The sequence below is a fragment of the Notamacropus eugenii genome, chromosome 1 (genome assembly GCF_028372415.1).
Source record: "Notamacropus eugenii isolate mMacEug1 chromosome 1, mMacEug1.pri_v2, whole genome shotgun sequence".
Classification (NCBI taxonomy): Eukaryota; Metazoa; Chordata; class Mammalia; order Diprotodontia; family Macropodidae; genus Notamacropus; species Notamacropus eugenii.
This window is the reverse complement of record NC_092872.1, coordinates 62,316,601-62,333,951: the sequence shown is the minus strand read 5'-3', so window position 1 is coordinate 62,333,951 and position 17,351 is coordinate 62,316,601. Positions and strand designations below refer to the sequence as shown.

The following is a 17,351-nucleotide window of genomic DNA, read 5'->3' as shown; positions in this document are numbered from 1 at the left end:
AAGATCTAATTTTCCCCTAGTTGCTAACCATTTGGATGATCTTGGGCATCCCTCCTATCATAATAGAGTTAATGAAACTAATTTTCACCAATACAACGTAACATTTTAGATGATTTGATTCTCAACCTTATAAGCATCAAAATACCATGTTAAGTTTTCTGTTTTTATTTGGAGAAGGTCTATCTTTTGAAGCTATTCAGAAAGGAACAGAGATAGGACCTCTGGAGATAGGATGGAGATAGAATATGTTAGATTACTTTCTCTTCGATGTCCTCCTTGACCTACTACTACCACCACCACTACCACCACCACCACCACCACCACCACCACCACCACCACCACCACTACTACTACTACTACTACTATTACTACACACACACACACACACACACACACACACACACACACACACACACATACACATACAACACACTCACACATAAACTTACTGAGAGATCAGAAGTACAAATGTACAAGGCATGACATACAGAACCATATAATTTGAGTAGGATAAGATCTGTACCTGCAATAACCCCTATCAACCCAACTCAATATCTGGTTAAAGACCTCCAAGGATGGGAATTCTCTATCCACTAAAGAAACCCATTCCGTTTTGAGACAGTACTCATTGTTAGAAAGTTTCCTTACATGGTCCCTAAATCTTCCTCTCTGCAAATATTTATTTAACTCAACTCAGTAGCATTAGTCAGAGTACTGTTCTATTGCTCAAGATTGACTAATCAGTATGTGCATGGTCCTCAATTCAACTTACCTCTCCTTGAAACATTGCTTTCCTTTTATTTTCAGCTATAACTTTTTTCAATATGCTTTCAAAGAGTCTTAGCTAATGCGTTCCCAAAGAAGTCAGTCCTTAAGGGGAGATGCATTACTCCAGGACGTCATGATTATTTGCATCTCTAATTTTGCTGCTGTTATAACAAGTAAGAGACCCTGTATGTTCAGGACATACTTATTCCTGAAAAATTATCAAGGTGGTATATTGAAATGATTATTGTAAACAAATTGTTGTACACAAATGGAGAAATAATGAAGAACAGACAGGGTTGCATAATTTAAAGTTAAGGACAACTTCACTTGGCAGGCAGCCCAAACAGAATCAGTGAGTGGAGGCCCATTTCAAAAGGACAAGCCATGGGCTCTAGAAGGCACCTTAAATCCCTATTTGTTCTTAGGGATTTATTTTGTCCCTGAAGTAATTTAAAATTGTGGTTTGCAGAACTTCAAAACTTTTTAGTACTTCAGGAATAATGCCCTAAAGACCTAATTACATAGAAACCATTTTCTGATTTCAAATGGAAAGATTATCAGGGATAAGTGTTTGTTTCAGATCCTTAATCCACCTCATGATGATGATACAGAATTTTCTCTGCACCTATTTTAATAGTTTTGTCCAAACTGATTAGTTCACCCTCTCACAATTTATTGACCATAGAACAAAACAACTTGAAGCCCCAGATCTTGATTATTTGAAGTAATGGGGCAGATCAATGTTATAGATAGATCAAATCTATTTCGGAGCAAATCAAAGGTACTCTGAGGATTCATTTCACATCCCTCCCAAAAAAAGATGGCCAAAAAACCAGAAATAGTCAATGTTGGAAGAAGGAAGCCAGCCACAATAATCCACTGTCATTAGGTCAGTCAATTGGTCTAATAATTCTAGAGAGCAGTTTAGACTTATGCTTAAAAAAGAGACTTAAGCATCTATTCCCTTCTACCTAGAGACCCCAAATAGTAGGCATATGTCCTGAAAACAAAGATAGAAAGAATATATACATACAAACATAAAAAAATAAATTTTATTACATGTAATAAAATATTCATAGCAGGATTCTTGCGGTAAAACAAACAGAATGAATGATTGAATTTTTTAAAATTAAGATTATTATTTACTGAGGATTGTGCTAAGCACCAGGGATATAGAGGAAAATCAAGATAATCTCAATTTTCAAAAAGTTCACAGTCTAACTGAAGGAGAGAACACTTTACAGAAAGTTCAGCTTGAGGATAGAAAGGTTGGGAAATCCTAAGGGAATATCGGTTGAAGTAAGGTCAAAACCCCAAAGTCCATATCAGTTATATTGAAAGTTAAGATTTGGCACAAAGGCATGGCAGGTGGTAAGACCTGGAGTATTTTAGGTAACAGTAGCAGCGTAGATGATATGTATTCTGAACTGAAGGAAATGTAAAATAAAATGTCATTATGAATAAAACCATTTTAAGATGTCAACAAAACAAGGGTATAATTTTTAAACCTATTTCTATTTAACTCTGATTCTTTTTTTGTTTGTTTTGTATTTGTTTGGTTTGAACTTATGGTTTCATCAGTTAATGGGGAGTCTCAGTGTGGGAACTCTGTCCACTAGAACAACTCATCCACAAATTATCAACAAGCATTTCTTAAATACACACTCTGCTCCAAGCATTTTGCTAAGCCTCAGGAATAAAATGAAGGGCAAAAAATATTCCCTGCCTTAAAGGAGCTTGCATTCTTTAAAAAACAACTCTGAATTTAATAAACATCAAAATAATATTTCTTTATACATAGGAGAGAAAAGATTAACATGTGAAACTTCAAATCTCTATTTATTGCTTGATCTTATTAAAGTACGTTTCTTTCTAAGCTGCCCTGCTTGTTCATGTTTCCTTTTGAACTTCTTTCTTTTCTACATATTAAAAAATATATACAATACAATACTGCTTCTAGGTCTATTTCTCAAAGAAATCATACAAGTGGGAAAAGGGCTTGTGTACAAAAACATTTATAGCAGCTCTTTTTGTGATGGCAAAGAACTGGAAATTGAGAAGATATCCATCAGTTGGGGAACATTTGAATAAGTTGTGGTATATGAATGTAATGGAATACTATTGTGCTATAAGAAATGATGAGCAGGTGGACTTCAGAAAAACCTGGAAAGACTTATATAAACTAATGCTGAATGAAATGAGCAGAACAAGAACATTGTACACAGTAACAACCACAGGGTGCAGTGACTAACTTTGATAGATTTTTTTCTTCTTAACAATGCAAGGATCTAAGACAACTCCAAAGGACTCATGATGGAAGAAGCTGTCCACATCCAGAAAAAGAACTCTGGTGTCAGAATGCAGACGAAAAGCATATTATTTGCTCTCTTTTTCTTTTTTAGTTTGTTTTTGCTTTCTTATGGTTTCTTCCATTGGTTCTATTTCTTCTTTGTAACATGATTAATTTAATTTAATAAATTAAATTAAAAATAGGTTTAATAAGAATGTAAAGCCTATATCAATTTGTATGCTGTCTTGGAGTAGGAGGAGGGGAGTGATAGAGAGAAAATTTGGAACTCAATATCTTATAGAAGTGAATGTTGAAAACTAAAACTTAATAAATTAATTTTTTTTAATTATCCAATGATTTTCTTCCCTTCTTTTTTGGCAACACTAGAGCTAACTCCTCTCTCCCCCAACAAAACCTTCAGTTAACAAGAAAAACAAAAAATGAGTTTACAATCTAATGGGATAGAATGTGTGTGCTGTATGTATGTATATGTGTGTATATATACCTATACCTATATTATAAATACTTATACATGTATATATGTATGTATGTACATGTATATATAGATACAGTTAGCTAGCTAGTGATAGATGGATATATATGTCATATATAGGACACACACATAGAAGATGGAAGGTAACTAGTAAATTTCATGAGGACACTATGATTTAATAGATTTGCCACAGTCACATAGCTATTATATGTGTCAAGTCCTGAAATAAATAAAAACCATAAATAAAGATAAAAGATCTTTAATTGGGATAACAAGGTAGCAAACCTACCACCCTGGGGGATGTCCAGTGGATTTATCAACCAAAGAGATCCATGAAAAAAGATTTTATACTTTAAGGAGTTGAGAGGGAAGCAATAGCATGAGGTAGCAAGACCTGGTCCTGAGACCCCACTGGCTCTTGGCAATCCAGGCAAGGAAAACACCTAATTTTGACTGTTTTGCTTCTCATGCCATGAATTCTAAAGGAAGAGGACAAGGACACTAGAAACTGAGATTCGGCTTGATCTGGACTCTCCACAAGGCAACATCCCTGGCTAGGGGAACCTGGGGCATGGTTCAGCTTAACCTAATTTCATTATCTTAAGGGTAGGAATGTAACATTACTGGAATTTTGACATTGCCATGATGACTTAGGTTTAGGAAGTTCATGTTACAATTCATATGAACAGTTTTCTGTCATCACATTAATAATTTTATTAATAATTTTGTCATTTCTTACAGGCAGAACTTAAACTCAAGTTTTCTTGTTTCCAAGCCCAGTCCCCTGATTACACTGCATCTCTTTTGTATTTACATGCACATATATCTGTTACATTTGGGAATTCTGCAATATTTCAAAGAATAAAGAAGGTAAATTTGGAAGAACTAGAAAGCAGGGAGAATGTCACATTTCCCTGTCTTGCTCTACTGGTTAATTGTTACTTTGAACACCACTCCAAGTTACAGAAATATGGCACCACTTTCTTTAACTAGCATAAAATATTAGTGTAGCCAGTATACACAAGGATTTTTACTCTTCTTCCTAGTCCTTCCTGGATAAAGAAACTATCTCTTTTACTCCCAATTCCCCATTGTCACTTCCATACTGTCCTTTTGTCTATATTTATCACTCAATACAGATCTTGGTGGGTCTGAACTATTGAACTCCAGGTAAGTCTCTCTTCTTTCTCAACGAGTTTAGTGCATGGCTCACAGTCTTTGCTTATCAATGACTTCAAAGTGGGGTCAGCTATTATAAGTAACTTTGAGAAAATACAGATGGGTCCACCCCAGCAGAGGAGGTGGTTCCCTTGAATCTCAGTTCTTCCCTGTGGTAACAAGAACATGACACTTTGCTGGTAGGGATACTAAGGTCACAGGTAGGGGATGACTTGAGTAAGTGACAAAAATTAGGGCAACTGGGTAATGTTTCTCCCAACACAGATTGACAAGCAGGACTGGGAACAATGGGATACTGAGTTAACATAATTTTCATACTAGAAATGAAAACACTAAAAAATAATTGGATATTTATTGAATAGGATGAGGAATTGATAATAACACTGAAATTTCAACACTGAGTGATTGGAAGGATGAAGTTATCCTCAACAATAAGAAGAAAGTTAAGACTAAGGGAATATTTGGGAGAAAAGATAATGAGTTCTGTTTTAAACATGTTGATTTTGAGACAACTATGAGACATCAAGTTCCAAAAATTCAAAAAAGTCTTGTATTGAAAACACAATATTGGAACCTTGAAGAGAGATTATCACTATATATATATATATATCAGGAAAATCATCTGCCTATAGATGATAATTGAATACAAGAAAGGTGATCAAATAAATGGGATAGTACAAGAAGGAAAGGAAAAAGAGACCTAAACAGAACCTTGGGAGACACACACAGTTGGAAATATGATATGGATGTAGATCTAGCAAAACAGACTGAGAAGGAATTATTGAGCAGGTGGGAGGAGAGTCAAGATAGAGCAGTGTCACAAAATCCCAGAGAAGAAGATACAATAGGAGATGATCAACAGAGTCAAATGTTATATACTGCTCAGGAAGGATGAAGACTGAGAAAGGCAATTAGATTTGGCAGCAAAGAAATTACTAGTAACTTTAAAAAGAACAATTAGAGTTGAATTTTAAAGCGAGGTTACTGAGGTTTGAAAAAAATAAGAAAAAAGGAAATTGAGGAACTGAGTATTTTTCAAAAGTTTGAGGGAAGGAGAAATATATGACAAAAGTTATTGGGAATGGTAGGATAAAATGAGAACATTTTAAGGATAGAAGAGACATGGCTATGCATGAAGTAGAAAAGGAGATAGTATATCAGGAGATATGGAAGAATAGAGGAAAGAGTGAAATGGTGGTGTAACCAATTTGCTGGAAAGTACTAGGGGAGATTGAATCAAAGGTACCTGTAAATGAGGTAGTCTTGGTAAAGAGGCTTAACTCTTCATCAGACAATGGAGTGAAGGTGAAGTGAGGGATGATGTTGGAGAAAGGCAATATGAGTAAAGGGGGAGAATAGGAAGTTCATGCTGATCAGCCTTAAACTTTTTGGTGAAGCATGATGTGAAATTTTTTTAAGAATCTTTTTTAATTTTTTAATTTTTAGTTTTCAGCATTCATTTCTACAAGATTTTGGGTTTCAAATTTTCTCCCCATCTCTCCCCTCCCCTCACCCCAAAACACCATGCATTCTGATTACTCCTTCCCCTAATATACTGTCCCTTCTATCACACTCTTCCCTTCCCTTAACTCCATCTTCTCTCTTCTCTTGTAGGGCAAGATAGATTTCTATACCTCATTACCTGTATTTCTTATTTCCCACTTGCATGTAAAAACAATTTTTAACATTCATTTTTAAAACTGTGAGTTTCAACTTCTCTCCCTTCCTTCCTCCCCACCCATCCCCACTGAGAAGGCAAACAATTCAATATGGCTATATATGTGCAGTTTGGCAAAAGACTTCCATAATAATTATGTTGGGAAAGACTATCTATATTTCCCTCCATCCTATCCTGCCCCCCATTAATTCTATTCTCTCTTTTGACCTCATCCCTCCTCAAAAGTGTTTACGTCTAACTATCCTCCTCCTCTCATTTGCCCTCCCTTCTATCATCCCCTCCCCATACTTCACTTATCCCCTTCTCCCCTACTTTCTTGTAGTGTATGTTTGTCCTTTGTTTCTGGTAGTGTAAGAGATTTTCATACAAGATTGAACGTGCTTATTTCCTCCTTAGGTCAAATGTGATGAGAGTAAGCTCCACTTTTTCACTCTCACCCCCTCCATTAAAAGAGTGTTTTTCTTGCCTTTTTTATGAGAGATAATTTGCTCCATTCCATTTCTCCCTTTCTCCTCCTATTATATTCCTTTCTTACCCCTTAATTTTATCATCCCTTCTTATTCAACTCACCCTATGCTCTCTATTTGTCTATCTATCTATCCATCTATCTGTGTGTGTGTGTGTGTGTGTGTGTGTGTGTGTGTAAAATCCCTCCAGCTCCTCAAATACTGAGAAAAGCTTCAAGAGTTACAAATATTGTCTTTTCATGTAGGAATGTAAACAGTTCAGCTTTAGTAAGCCCGTTATGGTTTCTCTTTCCTGTTTGCTTTTCCATGCTTCTCTTGATTCTTGTGTTTGAAAGTCAAATTTTCTATTCAGCTCTGGTCTTCTCATCAAGAATGCTTAAAAGTCATCTATATCATTGAATGACCATTTTTTCCCTTGAAGTATTATACTGTTTTGCTGGGTAGGTGATTCTTGGTTTTAATTCTAGTTCCTTTGATTTCTGGAATATCATATTCCAAGTCCTGTGATCCCTTAATGTAGAAGCTGCCAGATCCTGTATTATCCTGATTGTATTTCCACAATACCAGAATTGTTTCTTTCTGGCTGCTTGCAATATTTTCTCTTTGACCTGAAAACTCTGGAATTTGGCTACAATATTCCTAGGAGTTTTTCTTTTCGGATCTCTTTCAGGAGGTGATTGTTGAATTCTTTCAATATTTATTTTACCCTCTGGTTCCAGACTGTCAGGAGAGTTTTCCTTGATAATTTCATGAAAGATGATGTCTAAGCTCTTTTTTTGATCATGGCTTTCAGGTAGTCCCATAAGTTTTAAACTGTTCTCTCCTGAATCTATTTTCCAGGTCGGTTGTTTTTCCAATGAGATATTTTACATTGTCTTCTACTTTTTCATTCTTTTGGTTTTGTTTTGTAATTTCTTGGTTTCTGATAAAGTGATAAGCTTCCATCTGATCCATTCTAATTTTTAAAGAACTATTTTCTTCAGTGAGCTTTAGAACCTCCTTTTCCATTTGGCTAATTCTGCTTTTTAAAGTATTCTTTCCTCATTGGCCTTTTGGGCCTCTTTTGCCATTTGAGTTAGTCTATTTTTAAAAGTATAAATTTCTTCAGCATGTTTTTGGTCTCCTTTAGCAAGCTGTTGACCCACTTTTCATGGTTTTTTTGCACCACTCTCATTTCTCCTCTCAACCTTTTCTCCACCTCTCTTATTTGATTTTCAAAATCCTTTTTGAGCTCTGCCATGGTCTGAGACCACTGCATATCCACGTTGGAGGTTTTGGATGCAGGAGCCTTTACCCCCTAGGTCTTCCTCTGATAATATGCATTGTTCCTCCTCATCAGAAAGGGCGGAAGAAAATACCTGCTCACCAAGAAAATAATCTTCTATTGTTTTATTCTTTTCCCCTCTTTGAGGCATCTTCCCAGCCAGTCATTTGACTTTTGAGTTCTTTGTCAAGGGGAGGGTGTACTCCAGGGACCAGTACGTTCTCAGTTCCTCCAAGGTGGCATAATCAAGGGAAAGAAGTTTATTCTTCTCCTGGTCTGTGCTCTTGTCTGTGAGTAGGATTCCCTCTCCAGAGCCTCCACCATCTCCACCACCCCAGCACTCCTCACCCCTGGTCAGTCACTCAGTGCTGAGATGCAGATCAGCTGCTCAATTCCCCCAAGGGCTTTAGGCCAGGGCTCCAACAGTGGAAGCTGCTGCTGTCTGGGGCCAAGGCTAGACTCCTGTGTTCCCTTCTCAGCCAAGTGAAAGAGTTTTCTCAGTGACCTCTGAAGCTGTCTGACATTTGTGTGTTGAGGAATCTGGGACCCACAACTCCTGCTGGTGGCACCTTGAAGACCGTTCCAGTCCTGTTCTTGCCTTGGCCTGGCCCAGGCTGTGCTGTGCTCTGTGCCTGTACTGTGCTGCACTCCACTCCTCCATGATGTGAAATTCTGGAGGACAAATGACAATATTTGAAATAACCATGGTGAGTGAGATAAGGAATCTGTTAGAGAGGAGTAGGGCTGCCTTGCTACCATGAAGGTCCAGTTGTAATTAGATAACATAAAATTTAGTGGACCCAATCAGCTCAGTTTCATGATGTCCTCTAGTTCCATTCAGTAGCACATCAGTAGAAATGAAGGGAACAGATGATTATAATCCAGGGTTGGGTTTGCAGTAATCACTTAATTGATCTCCATAGTTCAAATCTCTCCCCACTTTAATCCATCCTCCTCAGAGCACTTTATCCTAGTGATTTTTCTGTCCTTACAACATCTCTTATAGACATCACCTTCTTTCCACTCACACAACCAAAACCCTTGCTCAGACCCTCATCACCTCTTGCATCAGTGACATACATTTCATATTGGTCTTGCTGACAGAAAAGGAAACTAAGACCTAGAGAAATTAAGTGACTTGTGCAAGCTCACACAGTAGTATGGATCTAACTCAGGTCTTCTCACTCCAAATTCTATATCAGATGAATCAATAGAGGAGACTAAAAAGTACTCCTATTTAAGCCACCAATTCTTTTCAAAAGTGAATAAAAACAGATGAGTAGGTAATTTGAGTTCAGTGACATGAGGCGCTATTGTGCTTTCTAAGTTTTAAACTGTTTGGATTTTTCATTTTACTCGGTGTTTTATGATTAACCAATATGAACTATAAAATAACACGTTTCCCTCTTGTCTACATTTAGTTTTTATTAAGGCACTGGCAAATGTTCTTAATAACTAAAGATATTGTAGGATCATAGATTTACAATTGAAAGAAGCTACAAAGTCATCTAGTCCAATCCTCTTATTTTATATGTACAAATCTGAGGCCAGGATTAGGGAGGTAGCAAGAGAATGAAGAGGGATTCGAACCCAGGACCTGGAACTCCAGAGTCAGTGAAAATTCCACTGACTAGAACTCTCATCAGTAGTCAGGACTGGAGATATTAATATGGGAGTCATCATGATTGTTTATGAGAAGTAGGGTTGCAATGGGTTAAGTGCTGGCCTCAAAGACAGGAAGACCTGGATCCAAATCCCATTTCTGACATACACTAACCTTGTGGCCCTAAGCAATTATTTTAATTTCTCTGTACCTCAAGCAGTTTTCTTAGACTTACAGTTGCTGAACAAAGTCCTCACCAATAATAACAGGAAATTTCTTTGCTGCTTACTGCTTTCTACTTTGTCTATGGTCAAAGATCCAACATTCTCAGATTTTCAGTTTCAGGTCCACAGATTTATAGTTTCTTTTTCTTCTGTCCATATCAAAAGAATCATATTCCTCAGCAAGTTTTTAGAATAAAGATAAGCAATATTTATAATAATAGAATTTCTGACATCTTTAAGAAGTTTTCTTTAAGGCAAGAGCATGAAAGCCCAACAAAATAATTCCAAAAAAGCCAGAACTAAGGATGATGGTTGTTTCAAAACAAAACAAGAAAACAAAAACCAAGGTGAGATAATTGGCTCTGTGTAATATGGAAAAGTTAAAGGCATTATTCCTCAGGGCATACTGAAATTCTTGAGTCACAAGTTGAAATTGCTTAAGGGATGGAGTAGGTCCCCAAAAAGAAAGCATGAAATTGTTTTCCCAGAGCAACCCTAGTCCTCCAGAGTTTAATCCCAGTTTTAGGACTATGGAAAAGCCAGAGTTACACAGAGTTCTGTGAAATCGGCTTTGTAGTCTCATGCATGACTTTGTTCATTTGTCAGAAGCATAAGCCAGGTCTGACTGGGCTACTTCCCCTCTTATTCTGGAGAAGATAGAGAAGAAATAAACTCAATGAGAGTTTTCATGCAAATAGAATGTCATTGGTGCTGATATTTCTGAGAATCTTGTGTTTGATCACTTTATGAAATGTTCCAGGAGAGGAACCAAAATCCTGTTGGGATTCTAAGATGCTTTAGAAATCAAGTCAACAGCAGAGAAAGAGGAAAACAACACATGCTTGAAGGTAAATGAAAGTTCTAAGTTTCTCTGACAATATCTACAGTGTGTTTTAATACTTCACCAAGTGAAAAGAATTATTTAGGAAATACCTATCATTATAGGCTCAGACTATTATGAGTTTCTGAAATTTCAATGTAGTCTCTGAAGAAGGAAGCATTTGAAGTGCAAACAGAAGAGATTGCTTACCAAGCAGCAAAGTTTTGTGGTCGATGTATTTAGTCTTACTGATCGCTAAAGTATTGAGGTGAATTTACTGATTGGATAACCATCATTTTTCATATATTTAATCTGCAATAGGAAGAGTAAGATATTAATGAAATAAGGAAAAGCTTCAACATTTCATCAATGGACTGCTGAATCTCTCCACCCAGGTGTCCTATAATCTTCTCAAACTCAAAATGTCAGTGCAGCAGAGTGAAAGAAGACTTGCTTTGGAGTCAAAGAACCTTGCTTCACAATGTCTTAGCCTTAATGTGACCTTGGGCAAGACATTTATCCTCCCTAGGTCTCAGTTTACTCATCTATAAAATGAATCTTTGGAGTTTGCCTTCTCTTTGAGCTCTTGTTCAGTAATACTATTACCTTCAGTCCCATGATTTTATCCCCTCCCCAAGCTCATTTATATTGCCACCTTCACACCAAGATGCAAAGGTGAATGAGGCATAATCCTTACCCTGAAGGAGTACACAACCTAGTAGATATACAAGGTGAAAGATGGCACCAACCAAGATCTCTGAATAATGACCTCAAATTTCTACTGAAAATTGTTCCTGCGAAGAAACAGTTTTATGGCCACTGACACTGTTGATAGAAATGTGAATAATGATAGATTAAACTAGACTGTCAATAGTAGCCAGGTATTTCTGGTTATTTTGAAGCAAAGGAAAGGAGCTGAGAATAGAAACAGAATACTGCTGAGAGAAACAAGTAATTACATTAAGGAGATGCAAAGATGTAAAAAGGGAAGAGCCTTGCTCTCCAGGAGTTTCCAGTCTGATATGAAGTGGAGAAAGTACAAGATACAGAGTCAAAGGATAAACATTCAGCCTCTAATTCGGCCATTTACTACCTTTATCAAGTCACTTCCTCTCCACAGGCCTTGGCTTCCTCATCTATAAAATAAGGGCTTTGGGATGGATAATCTCTAGCATCTCCTCTAGGTCTAATTTATGATGCTATGATAGGGTTTACCCAACACACTGTAAGACTGAATACAAAGAAACTTAAGATCTCTGGAAAAACTTGAAGAGGGAAAGAATATTTTTATTTATTATTTTATTTTTTAAAATAAATTTAATTTTACATTTAAAATATTTAATAAATAAAAAATTTATTTAATATTTTATTAGCTTACATGATAGACTAGTTGGTACCTCAATTAGTCCTTGAAAAAGAGGAGAATTTCAACAGACAGTGAAGAAGGACTGCAACCCAAGTATAGCACAGTTCCTGGCTCATAGTAGGTGCTTTATAAATGCTAGCTGACGAACTAATTGGCCTGCTTTTGTGCAGTATGGTATGAAATGGAATAATGAGATTGGAGATAATCTAGTGGCCAGTTTTACTCAAACATGGATTATGTGAAGAGGAGTCATATGAAAAGAGGAAAAGTAAGCTGAATAGGTTGTGGTTTATCCTGTAAGTAATAGGCGAAGTTTTTTAAGCTAAATGACATAGTCAGAACTTGGCATTATGAAATGTATTTTCTTAGTTATGTGGAAGATAGATTGGAGCAGAGAGGCAAGAAGCAGGGAGATGAAATGAGAAGCTATTACAGTTGTTGTGACTATTCACTTGTTTTCAGTTGGATCTGACCCTTCAAGACCCCACCTGGGGTTTTCTTGGCTAAGATACTAGAGTGATGTCCTTCTCCAGTTCGTTTTAAGTTGAGGAAACTGAGGTAAACAGGACTAAGTGACTTGCCCAGGGTCACATAGCCAGTAAGTGTCTGAGGCCAGAATTGAATTCATGGTGATGAATCTTTCTGATACTAGGCCCAGCACTCTCTCCACTCTACCACTTAGCTGCCCCATTATAACAACCAAAGCTAGAGATGATAAGGGCCTCAACTAGTGGGGGTAGACATGTGAGTAGAGAGGAGATGAATGGGGAAGATGTTACTGACTCAAAATCAGCCAGACTTGCAAATGATTGGATTAAAGTGAGGAAACTGGAAGAGTCAGAGATGCTTTATGAAGCTCTGAGCCCATTTGACTAGGAGGGTATTAAAGCAATCAACCAAAATAGAGAAATGAGGAGGAAGTACAAGTCTTTCTTGATTTTCTCTCAGCTGCTCATGACTTCCCTTCTACCCTACCCAGACTCTTGTATTATCCCTACCTTTTCTGTTCGCAAGTACCTTGGATAATTACTTTAAATCTCCTCTATACATACATACATACATACATACATACATACATACATACATACATACATTCTGTGTGCGTGTGTGTGTGTGTATGTGTGCATTCTGTCTCCTCCGATAGGATATAAGCTCCTTGGGGCAACAACTGGTACATTGATACGCAATACGGGCTTAATAAATGTGTGTTAATTAATTATCTGATAGTCCTTTCAAAGAGATGTCATTTAAGGACAAGTAGCCTATGTTTAAAAATGTACTCACATAGTACTCAAATATGTACTCAAATAGTACAATCTTTGTTTATATTATCTGAAAATAGACTGAAGACTTTAGGTGATGGAGACTTATTATGGGTCCATTCTTTTCCTTCATTAATTAGAAGTAAAAATCACCTGTTGTCCCTGACCAACTCCTAGAAATCTGGGCTGGAGTTAAGTGGACTGATTGACTTAATTCACCTCTGTCCTTATACTTATGTATATATTATAAGATGTGTGTGTTGTCTCGTGTAATAGAATGTGAGCTCCATGAATCAAGATTGCTTCATTTTTGTCTTTGTATGTGTGCTTCAACACCATCGATTATCTATAAGTTAGCATTTCTAACTGCTACCTAGACACGGCTCAAGCATTACTTCCTATACAGTGAATTTCCTGATCCCTAAAACTGTTGATATCTTTCCTCTCTAACTGTATTTAACTGCCTTACATTTATTTTACATTCATTCTGAATATATTTATTTTATCAGTAGCTTTGTGTGTATACGTATATGTGCATATGTCCACACACAGATATATATTATACATACATAATACATATACATATACATATATAATACATATATACATATACATATAGTATTCCCTGGTAGAATATAAAATTCTTAAAATAATTGTTTCATTTTTTGTCTTCATATTTCTAGTACCTGACACACAGTAGATGTTTATTAAGTGCTTGTGAATCAATAGACTAATTTTTGGAAATGATAAACACCTATGGACTGAGAGGTGCCTACACTAAATGGAAAGTATAAAACATGGTACACACGAAATCCCTTCTGTCCTAAGAGTAGAATGAGCTTGTTCCTTTTTATTGGCTTTCTGATTTCCTGGAACTTAGGTTTTGATCATCTGCTCAGGTTCCTTCCTCCTACTTTGGTTGACCTCCCTTGATTTGACCACTTGATTACCTAAACCTGACTTCTATCTGACCAAACTGTCTTAACTTTTCTGAGAATTCTGCCCCATTTTAGTCTAGCACCCTCGTAGTGATACAGAATTTATTTTCTAACTCACCATAGAAATTCCATGTCTTCGAATGATTTTCTGTGTCCAGAGAATATATCTGTATTCATTAAACATAACATGTTTTTATATAGGGTATTCTACTCTTTTAGACTGTCCTCATACTTTCTTCATAACAGCAATCATAACTTCTCTTTATATCCACTATTGCATGATGATATGAACATATTGTCCAGTGTTTAGCCCAGTGCTTGGAATATAATACACATTTTAAAAAATGTTTATTGATTATTGATTGATAATAGGACCTCAGTGAGTCCTTTATGAATAGAATTGAACTTGTCTTTCAACAAAGGCTAAAGGTACAACTTCCAGATTCAATTCTGTGGCTTTTTCCTTGACATCAGCCTGAGCTAATAGGTTAATGTCCTCTTCTTAATCTTCCTACTTCTCCAGGAACTAATCACTAAGCAACTATTCTTTTCTGTCTGGACTACTACAGGTGAAAGAAAATGTAATGGAAGAACTCAACTGGACATCCGGGAGGGAGTTTATTCTGCTGGGGTTTTCAGAATACCCAAAGACTGAAGTGCTCATCTTTCTTTTATGTCTGGTGATGTACATAGTCATCATACTGGGGAATAGTATTATAATTATTCTGACTATCCTGGACTTTCACCTTCACACCCCAATGTACTTTTTTCTCAGTAGTCTTTCCTTCTTAGATATATGTTTTACATCTTCTTTTGTCCCCAAAATGCTGACAAACTTTTCATCAGGGAGAAAAACTATCTCCTTCTCTGGTTGCATGATTCAAATGTATATCTTCCTTGCCATGGGATCCACAGAGTCTGTGCTCCTAGCCACAATGGCCTATGATAGGTATATGGCTATCTGTAACCCTCTCAGATACCCTATCATCATGAACAGGAAACAATGCTTGCAGCTGGTGGTTACATGCTGGGTTGTTGGCTTTCTCAACTCCACTATGGAAACAGCTCTTGCAATAAGATTGCCCTTTTGTGGGAAAAATATAATTAATCACTTTTTTTGTGAAATCTTAGTCATACTAAAGCTGGCCTGTGTTGACATCTCCTTGAATGAGATTGTTATGTTGATAGACAGCATAACACTTGCATTCTCCCCCTTATTGTTAATTATTATCTCCTATATTTTTATTCTCTCTGCTATCCTGAGAATTAACTCTTCAGAAGGGAGGAAAAAAGCCTTTTCTACTTGTTCTGCACACTTGACTGTGGTGACTGTGTTTTATGGCACCATCCTCTTCATGTACATGAAGCCCAAGTCCAAAAATTCAATTACAGATAAATTTATTACATTGTTCTATTCGGTGGTGACTCCCATGCTGAATCCCGTCATCTATAGCCTGCGGAACAAGGAAGTGAATGCAGCCATGAGAAATGTGCTGAAAAGACTTTCATTCAAGAGACACTAATGAGATACTTAGCCTTGGTCATTAGTCCTTTTGCCTCAATACTCTGATACAAGAAAGGTAAAAGTTGAGTTGATATCATATTAAGGTGGTTTGGGGTTTTGTCTTCTTAATTTTTTGAAGAAAAGAGCCCCAAATATAAGCAAAACAAAGGTCCTAAAGCTGAATCATCACCCTCTAATTTGTATGTGAATTTCCTGTGACATATACTACCTAAATTTTTTCAAAGTAGATAATTGGGGAAAAAAAAAAAAAAAACTTCCTTAGCAATGCTATTTGCCTCTGTCCCAAACTCGAAGAGATTTCTTGCTCATATTTAAGGCCACCAACTAAAATTTAGCCTTTCTTTGGAACTTATCCAGATTAATTAGCTCACCAATAATACCTTCCTAGCTCCCAATCCTCTTCCCTACAATTTCATAATGGTTTTGCACAAGACGATGCACCAAATGTGATGAAATAAAGACCCTCTCCCACATTTTATCATCTGGATGACACTGAGTCCTCTTTTCAGTGGTGTATCTGGCAATAAAGTTTTTTTTCCTATTGACTTCCTGACCTTTCAAAGAGAATGGAAAAGACTGTTTGAGAGATTAACAAAATCTAGCCCAGAAAATGAATCTATATTAGAATTGAAGGTAAAGGATGTCATCCAAGTAAAGATATCTGTAGGTCATTAGAAAGTTAAGGTCAAAACTAGATGTTTCCAAAGGCAACCAGTCTAAAAGGCTAAGTGGGAATCTATGACCTGAACCTGAAAGTAAAAGATTCAAAGTGGGAGAAAAGAAAGAGATCTACCTAGAATAAGGCTAAGACAGTACCACAGAGGAGGATAAGGAGATTTGGTAGTTGCCAGTTTCTCTCCAGCAAGGTATCAGCTTAAAATTATCTTTTCATGGGGCTGGTATTGAACAGTGCCCTTTTGTCACTCTTCTTTGTCCATTCAGCTGTGTGTCCAGACATTTTCCATTGACTAATCAACCCACAATCATTTATTAAATGTTAACTATATACCAGAGATTGAGTTAGGTGCTAGAATGCAAAATAGAAAGTGGTCCCCGTTTATAGGGCAGGCAGCATAAAAGTATATGTAAAATAAACACAAGTTAATTTATGTGGAAACAGGGGCCAAGAGGTACTAGAATATGGCAAAGATCAAAAAATGGTTCATGTAGGTAATAGTGTTAGAGTAAAACTATAGAGAAAATTAGAGAGCCTAAGATACGGGACAGAGGAAGATGGCGTAGTAGAAAGACGCACATACACATAGCTCTGAACCCACAACCCATAGAACAACTACAAAGAAGTAACTCACGGTGAATTCTGCACCCAGAGGCCACAGAACATTGGAGCGAGGGAGATTTCTGTTCCGGAGAGACCTGCAAACCTCTCGTAAAAGGTCCTTCGTGCTGCGGACTGGGCGCCGGGACTGGGAGCTGAGTACAGCTCTGCCGTGGCCGCGGCACCGAGAGGAACAAA

General features: G+C 36.9%; 1 protein-coding gene across 1 annotated transcript; it reads left to right on the top strand.

The window, feature by feature from the left end:
• The first annotated feature begins 10,503 nt into the window (after positions 1 to 10,503).
• On the top strand, positions 10,504 to 15,875 carry LOC140502691 (olfactory receptor 13C9-like). The gene is made up of 2 exons (XM_072606661.1): positions 10,504 to 10,520; positions 14,966 to 15,875. The coding sequence occupies exon 2, from the start codon at positions 15,036 to 15,038 to the stop codon at positions 15,873 to 15,875; it is 840 nt and encodes a 279-aa protein (XP_072462762.1). The 5' UTR covers positions 10,504 to 10,520; positions 14,966 to 15,035.
• The last annotated feature ends 1,476 nt before the right edge of the window (positions 15,876 to 17,351 follow it).